The sequence below is a fragment of the Molossus molossus genome, unplaced genomic scaffold (assembly GCF_014108415.1).
Source record: "Molossus molossus isolate mMolMol1 unplaced genomic scaffold, mMolMol1.p scaffold_m16_p_5, whole genome shotgun sequence".
NCBI classification, from domain to species: Eukaryota; Metazoa; Chordata; class Mammalia; order Chiroptera; family Molossidae; genus Molossus; species Molossus molossus.
The window spans coordinates 77,915,513-77,929,491 of record NW_023425388.1 but is presented as its reverse complement, the minus strand read 5'-3'; the positions used below and the strand labels follow the sequence as shown (position 1 = coordinate 77,929,491).

At 38.5% G+C, this 13,979-nt stretch overlaps 1 protein-coding gene across 9 annotated transcripts in view; it reads left to right on the top strand.

The window, feature by feature from the left end:
- BBX (BBX high mobility group box domain containing) overlaps positions 1 to 13,979 on the top strand; it is a 285,638-nt gene that overhangs the window by 257,402 nt on the left and 14,257 nt on the right. For 7 of the 9 annotated variants that reach the window (XM_036242412.1, XM_036242411.1, XM_036242405.1 and 4 more), the window contains 3 exons: positions 1,514 to 1,662; positions 11,844 to 11,933; positions 13,293 to 13,352. In XM_036242412.1, coding sequence (XP_036098305.1) covers positions 1,514 to 1,662; positions 11,844 to 11,933; positions 13,293 to 13,352 — 299 coding nt within the window. The remainder of the gene's footprint in view (positions 1 to 1,513; positions 1,663 to 11,843; positions 11,934 to 13,292; positions 13,353 to 13,979) is intronic. The other 2 variants (XM_036242414.1, XM_036242413.1) reach the window with 1 other exon arrangement.

Below are 13,979 nucleotides of genomic sequence, written 5' to 3'. Positions count from 1 at the left end.
GACAATTCTGATGGAATGTACTCTTGTACATTCCCCCCAAAACAAGAACAGTTTTAGGTGGACACATCTCAAGGATATCACACAGGGAGCAGCTTTCTTGTAAGTTGGCTACGCAAAGCTGCTCCCTTCCCAGTGTGCCTTCCATTTTCATCTACCGAGCAGAGCACAGAGATTCTGCAGCTCCTCCCGTCTGCGTGGGCTGCACCTTAGTTAATAAGTCTGGCTGTGAGTGAAAGCAAGCAGCCAGTCCAGGACCAGCAGGCATGCTGCCATTGCTGGGGGCAGGGGGCGGGGGGCGGGGGGGGGGGGGGGGAATGCAGACCGTAAAAAGCAGCCCAGGGATTTCCCAGCTTGGTTGGTGGCATTTCTGAAGTCCTTTGTGGTGAGAGTTAGAGCGGTGTTGCCTTTCTGCCAGTTCATTGAAAACTGGCTTCACTTTTCTTTTTTTTTTTTTATCCTCACCCGAGGATATTTTTCCATTTTTTGTACAGATAGAGTGGGAGGGGGAGAGAGGAAGGGAGACAGAGAGAGAAACATCGACGTGAAGGGACACATCGAGTGGCTGCCACCCGCACGACCAACCAGGGCTGGGGACAAACTGCAACCGAAGTACGTGCCCTTAGCGGGAACCGAACCCGGGTCTCTCCGGACCGCAGGCCGACGCTCTAACCGCTGAGCCAAACTGGCCAGGGCTAAAAAAATTTTTTTTTTTTTTATCCTCACCCGAGGACATTTTTCCATTTTTTGTTCAGGTAGAGTGGGGGAGAGAGAGAGGAACAGAGAGAGAGAGAAACATCGATGTGAAAGGGACACATCGAGTGGCTGCCACCCGCACAACCGACCAGGGCCGGGGACAAACTGCAACCGAGGTACGTGCCCCTAGCGGGAACCGAACCGGGGTCTCTCCGGACCGCAGGCCGACGCTCTAACCGCTGAGCCAAACCGGCCAGGGCTGGCTTCACTTTTCTTACGGAGAGTTTATCCTCATCCTGGTCAACTCTCCAGAATGCTTTCTAATATTCGAAATATTTGTTTGCATTTGCTTTGTGTATGTTTCAAAGTACTTGTCAATAAATATTTTTTAAAAAACCAATCTTACAAAATTACCAATATACTATATTACCAGTAAGCTTGCCAGTATAGGTACATATATATGAATCTTTAGAATGAGATATTTGTCTGGATGGAATATGCTTTATATTGAATTTAATGAAAAATCCCCATGCCAATGGAGAGAATGGCAAATTCTCCACTTCAAAAATATTCAATATCTTAAATAATGTTTCAGCTTTTCCAGACTAATAAGGTACTCTGTTCTGTGAGTTTACTAAGAAAACTGTGTTGATAAATATTCTTGAGATTTTCTGAAAAGATGTTTTGTCCTTACATAGAATTTATTAACAATTCTCAGGGACCCTGTTTTCAAAAGAAATATCTTAAAATATATCCTGTATTATTTTCTGTTTATTTATACATCATGTGCTGATTCATTACATCCCTTCTCTTTTATTAGCTCGGCAAAGCTGGATGAAGAATTTGAAAAAAAATTCAACAGCCTCCCTCAATATTGTCCTGTTACATTTGACCGGAAATGTGTACCTGTCCCAAGAAAAAAGAAGAAGACTGGAAATGTGTCCTCAGAACCGACTAAAACCAGCAAAGGTCAGATGTGTGCTCGGTCTCCCTGCAGTGTACGCAGAATCTCAGTCGAACCCTCTTCTGAGCTTCTGCAGCTCTCAGTAGATGTGACTGGGCTGTGATTGAGGCAGTAGCAAGTTGGATGGTCGTCAGGTTGTCTTCCTAGATTACATTGGTTCCTGCCTCACTGCTTTCTTCCTTCCCTTCCTGCTTGTCAGCCTCTGTCCTTTGGCATCTCAACCATTCGCCCTTAAAAGTGTAGGCTCTTGAAAGTGTGACACATGGTCTCCGACCTTCTGCTGTCCAGAATTCTGATTTGGAAACATAGAACTTTTCTTGAGCAGAAAATGCTGGCCGAGTCTAATTCTTCTGTTCCCTGGATCTGCAACAGGTTGGACCCCGGGGCTCTGAAATTGTTCCGTTTGCCTGATAAGCAGACTTCATTCTTATCTGGCAGTATAAACCAAATGAAAATTCCCTGTAATCCTCTGGCAGTATTTTTTATTGGTTTTGTTACATTTAGAAAAATGCTTTATTCAGCATATTCATTTTCAAGACTATCATTCTCTTCTGTGTATGTCAGGAAGCTTTTAAAATTATCACGACTTGGGTGGAAGACAGCATTCATCAAAGGTAACATGGCCATTCAAAGCAGGGCTTGAAAGAATGTGGGGAGTTTTCAGTGGTCTCAACACCTCATACCACTGTTGTATTTATGAGCAGGGGCTTAGCAGCATCCTAACCTGCTAAGGATATTCAAGCACAATGAAGGATCTTCCTACCCAAACTGACAATGTTGCTCAGCTTGGGGAACACCTCTTCTAATTTTACTTTAGGTCTAAAGATTGGTGGAGGAAACGCACCGCTACTTTTCCACACAGGTGTGAGGTTTCACTTGGTTAACTCTCCTGTAGGACAGTGGACGGTGGGATGGAGAATGTGTGGCTGAGCTTTAATTACTTTCAGGATCAAGTTCTGAGCATGGTTTGATGGAAAAGTTCTTGTAACTACCCTGCAGAAGTTGCTGCCTGTTGCCTGCTTTATGTCAAATTAGGTTCATTCCCTTCTTTCGTGTATTTTAGATGGATGAATGGTTATGGTACGAAACATATCTTTATGTAAATCCTACTAAATTCTTGCAGTCATGAGTAATGATCAAAGATTAATGAGGTGATACAATTTCATGGATTTTGAGAGGCTATCTAATGTGTGTGTCTAAGGAAAATGATGGTTTCTTCTCTGAAGAAACCTGAACCTTTCTTTATCCCTCAGTACCTAAAACCCCCTTGCGCACTGGTATTTGTGTGACTGAGGGGGGATGCTTTGCGATCTGTATCTTCAAATGGCTGTGAAAGGCTACAGAAAATCCCCCCTTTGTGGTTAAAGGCAGAGGGGAACATAAAAGTGACTTTAGTTATCCTCTGTATTTAATAAACACAAGTCTAGTGAATACAGAACTAAAAAAGAAATGTTGCATTATCAAGTTTTCTCATCTAGGAAAATAAAATAGGGTTGTATCGTGATCTTTCAAGATAGGTAGGAACAAAATCAAGGAGCCATGTTGACAAGTAAGCAGCCGAGCACGGTAATGGATTGATTGCCAAATGCAATGACAGTTGTCTTCGTGCCCTAGAACTGTTTAGGAATAGGCACAGTAGTCCATGAGTCCGAAGATGCCAGGTATCTTGAGCTCCCATAATTCTTGGATACAAAGTCTCTGATAAATAAATACCTCACAAGCCAATAAAATGGAACTTGATTGATGCGCAGGATGTATTCTCTTCCTCTCACTCCTTGTCCTCGGAGACATTCATTTTAGAGCTCTGAAGATGGCCGATTACCTATCAGGAAATGGAACAATAGATTTATTTTTGTAAAGCTATAAAACCCCCTGAAGTTAGGATCTGTTTTCATGAGACCTTCTCTTAGTTGTCTGTTGTATGTTTTTTCTCTCCCAGCTGAGATTAACAGTATTTCTTTTGATGTGAAATAGCTTTTTGGAGGTTTGGATTATACTCGATACTCTTCTGTTGTGCCTCTGAAGCCACAAAGTTGCTGGTCTTACACAGGCTCTGAGTGATGGTGTAGGTGGGAGCCTTTCGAGGCTTCAGAGTTTGCTCTGCATTCCAACTCGTAGAGCAAACTGCAGTCCTAATAAAGCAGAGATTAAATAATATATTCTCTGTTCAGCAAACTAAAGAAATGGTATTTGTGACTGATTACAATTTGGAATTAGCAGCGCCAATGTACTGTCTACAAGTTGTTAATGAAATTATCATACCAGCTGTGCTGTAATTACCTGATCTTTAGAGGAGAGAGTAGATTGTTTTCTTAGACTCCAGACCCTTTGCACCTTTGCATAATGAAGCCTTCAAAGCAAAACTTTGTGAATGAGACCAATAGTTCATTAGTAAAAGGACATGTGTTTATAGGAAACCTCATTTTTCTTTCCAACAATTCACTATTTGTCTATATTTTATTTTCTCCTACATTTATCATTAAAAATTAATTTTTCTTTCTGCCTTATACTAGGTACTTATTTAGGTTATAGGAAGTGTAAAGAATCTTTCTGAAATGTAATTTCTAGAGGAAATGATTATGGGTGCATTTATATAGTAATACATCTCAGAATCACAATACCTGCTTGGGTTTACACCTCTGTTTCCCAATGGGCTTCTTATTTATATCTATACTTCCAAGTAGTCTCTTCCACTTTCCACTGTTCCCTCCACTCTCTGTCCTGTCCCTTATCCCTGAGAAATTCCAAAACAAAAAAGGATGAAAATAACTAAATGACACCTTCTCTGACGGCTCAGAGTACATTATAGTTGGCGCAGCACAGTGACTTAGAAACAGAATTCCCCTTTGCTTCTAAGAACAAGTTATAATCCGTCTGACTCAGTGCGGTTCAGCTGAAGCAGCCCCATGACATGTTTTCTGGTTTCTCTCTCACACTCACTTGTATATATTCAAATGAAAGCTTTAAATTATAAGTCTAAATTTAATTGTAACGTCTCAAGAGATTTCTTTTGACACATTATTTTAAGTATACTGTTAATGTACGAAGCACTTTTTACAAAAGTGTCAGAAGTCAAGAGTACTCTGCAAAAATAAGTAATTTTCAAATGACATAGGGTCATGGAAAAAAAGTTAATTGAGTTCAATTTAGAGTGTTTAAATCACGCCCCAGTTTGGCCCTTGACTTTGCTTTTCCTCTTTTACTTCTTCTGTCTCCTCACATTGTTTCTTAGCTCGTCAAACATACTGCTGCTCTTTCTCATGTTTTTCTTAACATTCACACGTGTATGTTAAGATCAGAATTTCAAATGGTTAAGTGTTGAGATTTTAATAAAAGAAGCAGATTTATAAAATTAAAGGTTGAGGATAGAATCCCCTGCCTGAGGTTGGGCCAACCTGGGGATGCTCTCAGTGTTAAGGAACTCGAAGATGTTTTAGCCAGACCAGCCTTTCCTGCCAGGAAGCGACGGTTTCCAGGTAGGGCAGAACTCTGTATGTTGTCTGAAAACTGTGTGAGAGTCTTCATCGCCACAGACATTTTCAGGAACATGGTGACAGCACATTTGCAGGTGTTGAAGGTATACCTCATATAATCCTGAGTTCTTAGCAAGGCACGTGTGTCTGGCCAACCAGGCGGTTCAGCCCCTCGGTGAGTTCTAACTCGATTATGGCTGGTTTACTCAAACTTACTCAAGTCAGCAGATCCACATGACCAGCAGCAGGGGCACTTGGCTGTAAATGATCACAAATTTACTGTTTCATTAGTTATTCATTACCTGTGTGTTCATTACAGAAATGACAACCTAGTTTTAGAATAAAACCACTGCTCTTTTATAGCTTGAAAACATGAAACTGTGGAACCTGGGCAGAAGCCATCACCAACACCTAACATTTGTTTCCAGTGACAGTTCTAAAGAATAAGGTGCACTCTGTCCACCTCACCTCTGACCTTGGAGAATGGTTATGCCTGGCTAACTGGCTTCTGAGCCACTAAAGTGCCTCACCCCAAAAATGTCTCTTTTTCAGCAAACCATGAACAACATTAATGTTTGGAAAGGTTGTTACTGTTAGTGTCCCTACGGCACCCCTCTTACCCTGTCAGATCGTTTGTCTCCACTGTTTTCTACCCGCGGTGAAGTTGGTGTGCAAAGGAGAGATTGGTACCTTCAAATACAGGCCCTCCTGCCCAGAAACTTAAAGCAGAGTCCTAAGCTACTTTACATGCCAGGAAAAGGTGATTTTGTCATAAGCCGAGTGAAAGACACTTGCTAGTTTTCTGCTTTCTGAATAATTCCTTCTAAAACCCTTCTCTGCTGTTCACATCCCACCCTCTTTCCCTGCATGGAGTCTCAACATTTATAATTAAGGGGAAAAAATAGTGCATTTCTGTATGTTTGCTATTTATCACAAAGTTTGACTTTATTTTCTTTAGGCAAAATATCAAACATATGTACCATACTAGTGGGCAGAAATCAAGTTGTTCATTTCTTGACTCTAACATTGCTGCTTTTCAATTACTTATTCTACTTTGTCACTTTATTTTTTATCTGAAGTTGTCCTTAGATCTGTTTTATAGCTATGGTCTAGGACAGCTAGGAGCAAGGAAATTTAAAAATAAAAATTTACAGTGGCTCATCTGTGTACTCAACCATTCTGGTTGTTCTTTTTTCATGTTAAAATTAACAAGCTCCCTCTTTAGCTTTGTCCTTAAATTGTACTTTTTAGATTTCTCTGAGTATGGCTGGATCTGAAATATGTGTCCTTTTCTTCTTTATCGTAACCCATTTCACAGTGACATCACTTTGCTTCTGTGAATCACTGCCTTATCCCATTGTCCTCATACAAATACACAGTGATGAATATAGAAATCATTCTCCCTGGGAGCCAGTTCCTTATTATTATTAAATTATTTTCCTACAGGTAAATCACTAGGATCCTTATGGTCCTGAGAAGTCTCAGAATGGTTCTTCTTTTTACTCTGATTGCCCATGTATCTGTCATTCAGGTGCACTAACCTGAAGTTTCCTGGGTTGTATAAAGTGCATATGAGGCAGTGATTGCAAAAGGGTTATAGAGAATACCTGTGATATTAGTGCAGTATGTACACACGATATATTTCCTTTGTATTTGTTCAACTTATTTTCCTTTTATTGTTGCTCTGTATGTCTGAGGAACAAAAATCAGTAAGAGGAATTTATTATTTCTATTTTAAACCATCATCAGCCAGTTGAGAAGTATTTGCTGTTGGTTATTTAGAAGGATGGCTTGGTGTGTCATCAAAAACATTTGTAAAACTTTATGTTATCAGTAATAGCAATAACCATCATATCTTGAACTCTTACTTGTGCCAAGCAGTGTTTTAAGAGTTTTATTTATCCATTGATGCAACAAATATTATTGAGAATGAAGCATGTGCTAAGTACCATTCTAGGCATATATCTGTAGAATATATTTGTGTTAGAAAACAAAGGACCCTGCTGCCACAGAGGTTACATTTTGGTGGTGGTACCAGACGATAAACAAGCCTAAACAATAAGCAAACTATATAATGTACTAGAAGGTAAGAAGTGCTATGAAAAAAATAACAGGTTTGATAGAACAACTAGGCAACTGATCAACAAGGAAGGAAAAGAACTGTATACACCAGCACTCTCTATATATAGAACACTTCATCCAACAATAGCAAAATATACTTTCTTTTTGAGTGCACATGGAACTGTCTCTAGAACACAAACATATGCTAGGCCAAAAAACAAACAAATGTAAAAGGATTGAAATAATTCAAATTATGCCTTCTGACCATAGTAAAATGGAATTAAAATTCAACAGCAGGAAAATAATTTGGAAACTCACAAACGTGGAAATTAAAGAACACTCTAAATAATAAGTAAATAAGAAATTAATAAATCAATAGGGAAATCAAAAAATACTTTGAAATGAATAAAAATGAAAAAAAAAAAAAATTTATGGGATACAGCTAAAGTAATGCTGAGAGAGAAGTTTATAGCCATAAATGCATATATTAAGAAGGATTTGCTCTGGCCAGTTTGGTTCAGCAGTTAGAGCGTCGGCCTGCGGTCCAGAGACCCAGGTTTGGTTCCCACTAAGGGCGCGTACCTCAGTTGTAGTTTGTCCCCGGCCCTGGTTGGGTCGTGCGGGTGGCAGCCACTCCATGTGTACCTTTCATGTCGATGTTTCTCTCTCTCTCCCTCTTCCTATCTACCCCACTACTCTGTTTGAAGAAAAAATGGGAAAAATGTCCTCGGGTGAGGATTAAGAAAAAGAAAGAAAGATTTCAAGCTTGGCTGGTGTGGCTCGGTGGGTTGAGCATTGTCCCATGGACTGAGAGGTCCCGGTTTGATTCCCAGTCATGGCACATGCCAAGGGTTGTGGGCTCAGTCTCCAGCAGGGAGCGTGCAGTAGGCAGCCAATGGATGTTTCTCTCTCATATCGGTGTTTCTCTCTCTCCTTTTCTCTCTCTCTAAAAAAAATTTTTAAAAATATGAAAAAAAGGAAAATATCTCAAATCAATAACCTAACCTATCTCGAGACACTATAAAAAGATGAGCAAATTAAACCTAAAGGAAGTAGATGAAATAATAAAGATTAGAGAGGAAATTAATGAAATGAAGTTAAATAAAGAAAAAAATCAATGAAACTAATAGTTTGTTCTTTAAAAAGAACATTTAGCTAGACTGACCAAGAAAAAGAGAAGACTCAAAGGAATACTGTGCACAATTATATGCCAATAAATTAGATAATTTACATGAATTAGATAATTTCTGGGAAGACATGAACTAGTGAAACTCACTTAAGAAAAATGAAGTAAAGAGATTGAATTTAGTAAACAACAAAACACCCAGAAAAAAAAGTCCAGGCCATGGTGGCTTTACCACTTAATTCTACCAAACATTTAAAGAAGAATAAATATCAATTTTTCACAATCTCATCCAAAAATTAGAAGAGGGAATGCTTCCCAGCTTATTCTGTGATGCCAGTATTAATTACCCTGATGTCAAAAGTAGATATCACAAGAAAGAACTGCAGACCAATCTCACTTACAAATATGGACACAGTCTTTAACAAAAAACTAGCAAACCAAATCCATCCACATATAAGAAGAATTGTACACCACGGCTAACTTGGATTTTACCCCAGCAATACATAGTTGGTTTAGCATTCAGGATTCAATTAATACACCATAATAGAACAACACCACCAAAAAAAAAAAAAAAAAAAGCATATGATCATCTCAGTAGATGTAGAAAATTTAGAAAAAGCATTTGACAAAATCCAGTACCTTTCACGGCAACACTCAACAGACTCAGGGTAGACTGGAACTTCCTCAACCTGATAAAGGGCATCTACAAAAATCCCACAACTAACACCATACTTAACGGTGAAAGATTGGATGATTTTCCCTAAGATGGGGAACAAGAGAAGGCTGCTTACTCTCATTCGTTCTATTCAACAGTGTAATAGAGCTTCTAGTCAGGGCAGTTAGGCAAGAAAAAGAAACAAAAGGCAACCAGATTAGGGAAGGAAGAAGTAAAACTATCTCTGTTTATAGATGACATAATCTAAGCTATTATAGCTAATAAATGGGTTCAGCTGGATTACAAGAGACAAGGTCATTATACAAAAACTAATTGTATTTTTATACACTTGCAATAAACAATCCAAAAATGAACTTAGGAAAACAATTTCATTTATAATAGTATCAAAAAGAATAAAGTACTTAGACAATGCAAAACATTGAAAGCTACAAAAGATTGTTTAAAAAAGATGATCAAATGGAAAAACATCCCAGGTTCATTGATCAGAAGACTTAATATTAAGATGAAAACACTCCCTCAAACTGAACTACAGATTCAACCCAATCCCTATTAGAATCCTAGCTTCTTTTGTAGATATTGACAAGTGATCCTAAAATTAATTTGGAATTGCGAGGGGTCAGAATATCCAGGACAATCTTATCAATTTCAAGTAAATATAAAAAAGAAAATAAGACAGTGTAGTGTGGTAGATAGACATACAGGTCAATGGGATAGAATTGAAGGTCCAGAAATAAATCTATACATCATTGGTCAACAGATTTCCCACAAGGATGCCAAGACTATTCAATGGAAAAAGAATAGTCTTCAAAAAACAGTGCTGGGACAACTGGATATCCACATTCCAAAGAATGAAACTGGGCCCTTATTTACCTTACACAGTATATAAAAATTAACTCAAAATGGATCAAAGACCTAAACATAAGAGCTGAATCTATAAACCTTTTAAAAGGAAACATAGGGGTTGATCTTAGTGACCTCAGATTTGGCAATGGATCCTTTGCTATGACATCAAAAAGTTAAACAACAAAAGATAAAATAGGTAATTGGATTGTATCAGAATTTAAAACGAGTGCTTCAAAGGACGTTAATAAGAAAGTGAAAAAAACATCCCACAGAATAAAAGAAAATACCAAATCACATATCTGATGAGGAACTTTCATCTAGAACATATAAAAAAACTGTTACAACTTAAGAAGGCAAACAATTAATTTAAAAATGAGCAAATTATTTGAATAGATGTTTTCCTACAGAAGGTATCCACATGGCCAGTAAGCACATGAAAAAAATGCTTGATGTCATTACTCGTCAAGAAAATGGAAATCAAAACCACAATGAGAGAGAGATACAAGATCACTATACAAAACTTCACATCCTTAAGATGGCTTTAATCAAAAAGACATAAGTATTAGTGGAATGTAAGTGTGTTAATGAGGATGTTAGTCTAATAGTTCCTCAAAAGGTTATAGCTACACTATGACCTAGCAGCTCCACTCCTAGGTATATGTCCAAAAGAAATGAACACACATATTTGCACAAAAGTTTGTATATGAATGTCCGTAACAGGATTGTTTATAATAGTCAAAACGTAGAAACAATTCAAATGTCCATCAACTGACAAATAAACAAAATGTAGTATAGCCATATAATGGAATATTATTCAGCCTTAAAAAGGAGTGAAACACTGAAACATGCTACAATATGGATGAGCCTTGCAAACATTGTACCAGGTGAAAAAATACAGATACAAAAGACCATATTGACTAATTTCATTTATATGTAATTTTCAGAATAGGAAAATGTAGAGAGAGTGAAAATTGATTAGTGATTGCTTAGGGATAGGGGGAATGCAGTTATAGGGAGGGGTGATAGCTAAAGGACATGGGATTTATTTTTGAGGTGATAAAAATGTTCCAAAATGATGATGGTTGCATATACCTATGAATATGAAAACCACTGAATTGTGTACTTTAGACCAGAGCTTAGCTTGCCTCTGGGAGGCAGAGCATGCGGCTGCAGGTGCTGGTAGGTGGGTAGGTGCAGCAGGGGCAGTTCATAGAGCTGCTGAACTTTTTTAAACCTCGCATCAAGCCTGTGAATTAGACACTATTACTGTTCCCATTTAAAGATGAGGAAGCAGAAATTATTTATGTGGTTGTCAGTTTCATATAGGAATATCAACCAAGTATAGAAATAACCTACTTTGGGAAGGTCATTGATCTTGACATTTCTGATTGGTGACCAAAAAAATCTCACTTCTGATTTCTCTATCTGAAAAAAACTAAGATATGATCTGAGGCTTCTCCCTGCACCAGAAAAAAAGTTTTTTTGGCAAATATTTTTCTATTTTTAAATCACTTTTTTCCTCCTAGAATGTCCTCAGAAAAGGCTAGACAGCTATCTAATGCTATCAGGCCAACCGTTATCCTCAAAGTGCTGCTCTTGCTGTGAAAATTAGTTTCTTAGGAGAGATAAATGCCCATGCCATCCTTTTCTTCACGACATTTGGGAATTGAAAGTAAAATCTTTTCTTTGTTACAGACTACAGCTACTCTGCTGTTATTAGTTGTGGTCTGTGTCTAGTCACTAAATCTCTAGTTTCTGCTGAGGGAGTCCTAGCCCTAATGGAGGCTCTGCCCAATACATTTCCAAGGAAACCTCTCTGGGTTTTATATAAAGCCTACATAAGAAGGCTGAGCACTGGTTAAATTAGTAACAATTCAAATGGCTTTCTTATGACCCAATTTGCATTTTCCACATGTGGGGGGAGGGTGTAATTATTTACAACACACACAGTATTGTTTTATGGAACATTGTGAATTTAAAATATATTTATATTAATATTGTCTATAGGTTCTTTCCAGTCTCAGAAAAAGAACTTATTCCACAAAATTGTCAGCAAATATAAGCACAAAAAGGAGAAGCCTAATGTTCCAGAAAAAGGTATTGGTGCCTTCCATCCTCCATTAAGGTTTCTCCGCCACCTCCATTGTGACTTCATCTTGAGCAATGCTTCAGCACACTAGCTTTGCCTTTTCCTCCCCTTTGCTTGCTTCACTGTCATCAGCTCCTGATTCAGGCACATTCGTTATTTCTAGATTCTGCAGCTAATTGCAAAGAGAGATCTCCTTCACTTGGATTTCTACTCAAATTCCACATTTTTGTCTATTTTCAGAGTTCCATATGAAACCTAAAATGCTTTTTCTCATCTGTATTTTGGTGCATTTTGTAATTTGGTTTTCTTGAGCTCTTATCCACTTCCTTTCTTTGACTATGTTCCTTTTTCTAATGCTGGGCAGCCTTCATACCAGGACCAACCACATTTTCCAACCTCCTGAAACCGCACCAGTTTCATAATCCTGTGCAAGTCCCACAGTTTCCCTACTTTCTCTGACACTTGAGGATTCTTGTCGAGGAGGCTTTTACTCCTAAGTCATAACCTCCTTTATTTTTCCCAACTCTATACTTCGTCGTTTGCCAGACTCTTCTTTCTACCTCCCTCAGTCACATAACATTTCCAGAGGGGACTGGAGACATTTTGCACTCTACCCTCCCTTCACTCTGAACCACTGTCTCATTGTTACCGTCTTGACGGGCCCTTGAACCTCTGCAGGGCTCATCCGAAGGGTTTTCCCTTCTCATAGTTCAGGAATCCCACTCTTCTTTCACACGAAAGATAAATCTCCCCATTTTGTTCAGTACAGCCACGTGTCCTGGGAGTCAGGCTTCCCTTGGCATCTCCCGCATGTTCGTGTCATGACTACCATGCCTACCAGGTGCTCATTTGCATCCTTCTTGCATGGCCAGATGTGAAGCCTTCCATGTTTCTAGGGTGAGGCTTCGAATGCAGCTGCCTCCCCTGTGTAGACATAATGTTCTGCGCGTTCCTGTATGTATCCTGTTCCTTCATTTGGGTTTTACTTTCACCTCCACTTCAGCCTCTTAGTTTTGTTTTGTATGTTAGTGTTTTTTCTCTGCTTCCAGTGGAGAAACATCACACTGCAGGTAAAATGTGAGCTTGTATCATTCCCTTTTAACTGATCTTTAGATTTTCCTGATTAAAGACATAGAATGTACCCAACAATGTATTTCATAAAAGGTAAATTTATTTATTTTTATTTAATCCGTTTCCTGTATAGCCTAATCATTTTAGTTGGGAAATGCAGCTTTGAGAATTAGTTGAAATAAAATTCTGCTTTATTTGTGTGATAATTATTTAAGTTATTTTGTATATTGTCTTATTTTTAGAGTATATATTTATGCTAGTAGAGTTTCACTTTCCTTTTCTGTCGTTGTTTTTAGGAAGTGGGGACAAATGGTCAAACAAGCAGTTCTTCTTGGATGCCATTCACCCTACAGAAGGTAAAAAAAAAATGCAGTATTGTATCATTTCAGGTCATCTGTGTAGGAAATGGCATGATTTTAATAGGTTTAAAAAAGTGTAATTTATATGGACAATGGGCTCAACCAATAGCATTAGACCTGAGTGTTCATAATTGGGTTGTTTTAAATTTTTTAAATCAAAACTGATATATTTTGACCCTGCTCAGGGTCAGACAACGTGTCATATGGAGTTTAATTTGTCAAAGGGGAATTTGACAAATTAATCAGATTTTTCATAACTAAAAATATTTAGCTTTGCAGGCTAAATTTGTTTGTGTTGCAGGCAGTGCTTATGGGAGTTAGAACAGGGCCGCCGTGGGGCTGTCCTGGAGGGTGATGTGGGCAGGCCTGCGGAAGTGGCTCCTGGCCTGAACTCATTTTTCTAGCCAACCTCTTAGTACCTGTAAATAAGCTTCAGTGGAATGCCTCTGAGCTCTATGTGTAGCCAAAACAAAAGCCCATATGAGACCGTATAATGTTCCAGGTCCTAAGTGTAGATTTTATTCCTGAATTTCTCACAGTCATATTTATTCGTGACATTATCTAATTTCTATTAAATATTAAACCCTCGGGTGAATGCTCATTTCTGTGATGGTTAAGGGGCCA